Raw genomic sequence first — 6,000 nt, forward strand, 5'->3', positions numbered from 1 at the left:
CAGCAAAGTTATTCAGGGTTAGCTCTTCACTGAGCCAAAGGTTGCCAAGACAAGGACTTCATGAAGAGGCATGACACCCAGATGAATTAATTTACCTTAATAATGAAGGTCAGAAGCTTTCAAAATCAGAACACTATGGTTTCTGAATATTCTTAAGTTTTTTTGGTAACTCTCAAAAAGTCACCCTATACATCCTTAAGAGAGATGATTGATTTTCAGTGTGTGAATACTAATCTAATTCATGAATCTTTTGAATTTTGAATCAACAGTCTATACATTGATTGATATAAATGGGTTTCAGGAATCCACAGCTGTATACTGGTGGTATTTCACCCTCACCCCTTGCTATTTATAAGAGCACTTTCCACTGTTGCTTCTGTATACAACGACCCTTCACTTGACAATAAGCACCTTGCAAACACAGCACGCAGCAACAGAATTGATCAGTTCATTCACTGCATTCCTAGCACCAGGCAGTGCGTGGGTCTGAATTTAATAAAGATTTTAAAATATGAATGATCCCAGTATGTGGCAGAGTGGCAAAAACCCTTACTTTATCACCACTATGCTCAGGTCATCCCCGCCATCGGACTCAGCCGACCCTCTCCATGCCTAGCTGCAAGATTTCCTAGCCAGGTGGTCTCCATCTCTTTCATTCTAGGCAACCCAGGCTACTTTAGAAGTCGGGAGGCCCATTTCAAAGTGCTGGAGCCATGAGCCATCTGGGCTGGTGCTACTTAACTGATATAATTTCCAGGGCACAGTGCCTTCCTGAACTTTACAGTTAGTTTCCCAATGTTGATTTCACTTAGGTCATGTCAACAATTCACTCAGACTTTTACTGGAGAAAGGTCAAATTAAAACATACACACACACACCCCAGCCATCCTCTGAACCTACCAGCACATGGGTAAAAGTAATAATGCACATAACTAGCTGGACTTCTAACAGGAGACAGGCTGACTTCACACACAAGATTAACTAAACTTCCACAGGAAAACTGGCAGTTAACAAAGCACACAAAACCTTTTGGCCCACTGTCTGGAAATAAGATGAGTTAATAGTGCGGGTAACTGGACCTCTAACTAGAAACAGACTCAGCACTCACCACACAAGCACAAACTGCTGAACCCAGGATAACTGGAAACACTCAGTTTGTCCTCATACCCACTGCACATTTTCTAAACTTAGATATAGTGAGTTACCAATGCACAGGACTAGTTGGATCTCTCAACTGGTAAGAGGCCAAAGTAACAGTACATACGCAATTTCAAGCTTAAGTAGAGGTTGAGAGAAAAAGGCAGGAGCCACTTTTGAGGCCTGGGAGCCACAAGCTACAGCCACTTTTCTGACTCAGTGAGTGGCTCTGAAAAGAGCCTTTGGGGTGACAGCAGTATGGCGTGGGCGCGCTTGGGGCTCAGGCCCGCTCCCCGCGGATTCGGCGCGCGAGCTGGATGTCCTTGGGCATGATAGTGACACGCTTGGCGTGGATGGCACACAGGTTGGTGTCCTCGAAGAGCCCCACTAGGTAGGATTCGCAGGCCTCCTGCATCGCCTCCACTGCCGAACTCTGGAAGCGCAGGTGTGTCTTGAAGTCCTGAGCAATCTCACGCACCAGGCGCTGGAACGGCAACTTGCGGATCAGCAGCTCGGCAGACTTCTGATAGCGACGGATCTCGCGCAGCGCCACAGTGCCAGGCCGGTAACGGTGCGGCCTCTTCACGTCACCCGTAGCGGGTGCAGTCTTGTAGCCCATCCTGGCCAGCTGCTTACGCGGAGCCTTGCCGCCCGTCGACTTGCGAGCCGTCTGCTTCGTGCGGGCCATCGGCCCAACACAGCTGCTGGTGCTTCCTCCACCTGCGTGGGAGCCCCCGGAACGGGCTCGCCTTTATAGAGCCTGCCGTGTTCTCATTGGCCAGCCACGGTAGGGCGTGAGGCAGGCAGCGCTCTGGCTAGTGGGGCCCTCTGGCTGCAGGCCTTCTGTGTACTCGCACCTGGTCTCCCAGCTGCACGACCTGTCAGCACCGCGTGCGTGGGTGCGTGCGTGTCTCTGGGCTTGGCGCTGGCTGGGCAGGGGGCATGGTCTTTCTCCTCTCAAATTCCTCCTTCCTCTCAGCCCCACCGCCGCCACTGGCCAAGTCAGAAAGAACCTTCTAGAACCCAGAACCCTGCATGACATGCTTACGTGGTGACGGTGTTGCCTTTTCCTAAGTTCTAGGATCCTGGATAAAACCGTGATGGAATCCCCTTCTCCACATGGCTCAGAGGAGGGGGAAAGAACAGTGAATACAAAATACATGAATAAATAATAAATAAATAGCTGATGCTGAGTTCTTTGTGTGCGTATAAAAATATCACACACAAAATAGAGGCAGCCTTTTGTCCTCTCCACAGACACCTGGCTCTTCAATTTTGTCCGAAATGCTAATTTTCATTAAGCAACACACATTTTTGAGTGCAGTGGAATCCATGTCTAGTATGCAAACAAAGCAAAAAGAAAACCCAGAAAACTGCTTTCAGAAAGAAAAAAATCAATAATTTTGAGGGCATGCCAAATCTTAAAGGGTCACTCATAGACACAGTATAAACATCTGACCATCGAACCACATAAGTAGTGTTAGAATACATTTAGTTTATGAAGAGTTAACATACACCAGTCCAATCATAAAGGAACAGAAACTGTGTTTCATTTTTATTGATTTGGTGAAAAGGAATGTTTTGTGACTTTAACTGAATGTCTGTTTAAAAAGTTTAGATACAGAGGTGTGTGAATGTGTCAGAGCAGGAGAGAGTGAGCAGAAACCCCATGCAGGTGCAGCCCAGGGGAGGTGAGCGTGGTTAGATTTTTGTCTGTGGGACCAAATATTTGAGAGAAATGACTTCAGGAAGGAAAGGTTTAATAAGAACCAAGAGAGACTATGTAAAGGTGCAAATTTCCAGTGATGAATGTCATTATATTGTATACCTAAAATGTACCAATGATTAGAATGAATAATCGATAATGTAAAATAGGAAGAAAAGGTCCAAAGGGGTAGGGGTAGCGGGAGGGGCAGGGGAAAGGAAAGAAGGGAAAGGAAAAATGATGAGAAATGGAAAAAATGGAAATAAAGTCTTTGTAAATAGGGAAGGGTGGAGGGTGTGAAGGGAGGGCTAGGAATGGGGAAAAAATAAGAACCCAGATGCATTATGTAAAGGTACAATTCCCAATGAGAAATGTAATTGTGTTGTATACCTACAATGTACCAATAAAAGAATTTAATACAAAAAAAAAAAAGGAAGGAAAGGTTTGAATTGGCTCATGACTTCAGAGGCCTCACAGCCCGCAGTTGGCCGGCTTCATTGTTGTGGGCCTGTGGCAAAGCAGAAACATCATGGCGGAAGGACCTGGCAGAAGAAAGCAACTGGCTTGTGGTCGCCAGGGAGCGGAGAGGGTGGGTACCAGGGAGGAAGGAGCCAGGACAAGAGGCAGGCCCCAAGACTACACTGCCTGGACCCAGTTCCTCCAACTAGCTCCCATCTCTTCAATTTCCATTACACCCTGATAATGCCATCAAATTATGATCTCATCATACATGAAGTCCACGATAAAGTGATAGCCCTCATGAGCCAGTCACCTTCTGAAAGCCCCACCTCTGAATATGAGGCTTTTGGTGACATTTTAGATCTAACTTGAAAAACCAGGACAAAATAATGTACTTGGCAAGGGGTGAAGGGCGAGCCAGGTGTTGCTGGTATGCACAGCAGGGGACCTAGGGGCTTTCCAGCAGTGTGGGCCCAGGAACCCGGGGTCGTGGATCTGACTACTGTCTAGTTGGCTTTTGGACAGGGGGAAAGGGCTTCACTTCCAAGGAGGATAAACTGCAGCCCTTGCACCCAGGGAATGTGTAACCCTAGTCAGATAAAGTGTATAAAATCAGGAGAGCCTCCAGGAATCAGAGCTCAGTGGAGTGAGGGAGGGGTCCGGGGTTCCCAGGATGCCCATGGAACCCCCGACAATTGTCAGCATCTGCAGCTGAGGGAAGCACGGTGAAAGCAGGATGCCTTGTGATCTCCAAGAACCAGAAGGCATCCTGCCTGTTGCCTGAGCCTGAGGCCAGGATGCCTCCCACACTGCCTGTCTCTGTCTGCTGCCTCAGCCCTCCATGAAATTGGCCTGATCCTCTGTTGGCAGGCCTATCTGATCCTCTTTATCAGTGTACGCCCTTCAGTTGCTAAAGATGGAGTCCTTTCCCTGCTCTCCCTGTTTTCTCTTACCTTCCCATTAAAACCTTTGCCTCTGATTTCATACCGCTGCTTGTTTTAATTTCCATTACCACTAAAGCTAGTGACAGTTCCAGTCTTCACATGTTCATTGTGATGGGCAGCAATGTAATCAGTTGACTTTTGCATTCGTCTTTATTCTGTGACCTTAAGGAGTTCATTTGATCTGAAAGTTCCTTGGGATTTTTCTGTGTGGACAATCACATCATCTGAAAATAGGTTTTATTTTTTCTATTACAACTTGCATGACTTTTCCTTTTTTTTCCCCTTTCAGCAGTGGCTAAAGCATGCAACACTGTGCTGACAGAGCAGTGGTGAGACAGACAGTGTGTTTCCTTAGTCCCAGTCACTCACTGAGCAACATGCCGGAGAGAAGAAGCTGCTCAGGAAGGCCAGGCTGACTCAGCATTACGCCAGAGCCTCGGGGACACAGGTGCACAGCGGGGGTGCATGAGCTCAGCGCAGCCCGCAGCCCTTTCTCTGCAGAGTTGCTATCTGCTAAAGTGACTCTTTTTTTTTTCCACTTTCTTTTTTTTTTTTGGTACTGGGGATTGAACTCAGGATCTTGTGCTTGCGAGGCACGCAGTAGAACCACTGAGCGAAATCCCCAGCCTTCACTTTCTTTTTAAAAATAATTTTTATTTTATTTTATTCCATTTTCCTCCTCAAGCCCCCTCCCCTTCCTATGTACAAAAGCTTTGTTTCCATTTTTTTCTTCTATTTGTCCCTTCCTTCCTTTTTCCCTCCTCCTCCCTGTTCCCCTTCCCCTTTGGACACTTTCTTCCTATTTCCCAACATCCATTATAAATCTCAGTCCTTATTTCCACTTTCAGTTTCTCATACCAGAGAAGCAATGCAGTATTTAAACATGTGTGTCTGATTTATTTCAGTTAAGAGTGTGGTCTCAAGGTCCATCCATTTACCTATAAATGTCTGAAACTCATCCTTCTTTATGGCAGAGTAGTACTCCATTGTATAAAAAACCCTTAGGTCTGTTCTTTTGCCAGTACCATGCTGTTTTTTGGTTTTGTTTTGTTTTAGTACCAGGGATCGAACTCAGGACCTTGTGTTTTCGAGGCAGGCAGTGGCACCACTGAACTAAATCCCCCTTCCAGTCCCATGTTGTTTTTATCACAGTAGCTTTGTAGTATAATTTCAGGTCAGGGATTGTGATGCCCCCTGCCTTGCCTTTTTTGGCCAGAATAGCCTTTGCTATTCTAGGTCTCTTCTGGTTCCAAATGAATTTTAGGATTGTTTTTTCTAATTCTGTGAGATAATCTATTGGGATTTTGATTGGGATTGCATTAAATCTGTATAATAATTTTGGAAGTATGGCCATGTTCACTATATTGGTTCTTCCTATCCAAGAACAAGGGATGCCTTTCCATTTTCTGATATCCTCTTCAATCTCCCTTTTCAGAGTACTGTAGTTTTCAATGTAGAGGTTTTTTTACTTCCTTTGTTAGATTGATTCCTAAGTATTTCATTTTTTGGATGCTATTGTGAAAGGGATTGCTTCTCTAATTTCTCTCTCTGTGAGTTTGTTATTTGTGTACAGGAAGGCTATTGACTTTTGAGTGTTGACTTAATATTCAGCTACACCACTGAATTTGGTTATCAAATCTAAAAATTTTTTTGGTGGAGTTTGTGGAGTCTTCTATGTAGAGTATAATGTCATCTGCAAATAATGATAATTTAACTTCTTTTCCTTTCCTTATTACTTTTACTTCTTTCTTTGTC

At 45.3% G+C, this 6,000-nt stretch overlaps 1 protein-coding gene across 1 annotated transcript; it reads right to left on the bottom strand.

Moving 5' to 3' along the window:
- Positions 1 to 1,275: 1,275 nt before the first annotated feature.
- Positions 1,276 to 2,136, bottom strand: H3-4 (H3.4 histone, cluster member). The gene has a single exon (XM_004874732.3). The coding sequence runs from the start codon at positions 1,823 to 1,825 to the stop codon at positions 1,418 to 1,420; it is 408 nt and encodes a 135-aa protein (XP_004874789.1). The 5' UTR covers positions 1,826 to 2,136; the 3' UTR covers positions 1,276 to 1,417.
- Positions 2,137 to 6,000: the final 3,864 nt, after the last annotated feature.

Source organism: Heterocephalus glaber, unplaced genomic scaffold (genome assembly GCF_053883595.1).
Source record: "Heterocephalus glaber isolate CG9 unplaced genomic scaffold, H.glaber_assembly_v1.0 deba00001272, whole genome shotgun sequence".
In the NCBI taxonomy this organism is placed as follows: Eukaryota; Metazoa; Chordata; class Mammalia; order Rodentia; family Bathyergidae; genus Heterocephalus; species Heterocephalus glaber.

What these genes read in the sequence shown, in the direction of transcription:
- H3-4 (XM_004874732.3), bottom strand. Translation starts at nt 1,825, where the DNA reads ATGGCCCGCACGAAGCAGACGGCTCGCAAGTCGACGGGCGGCAAGGCT.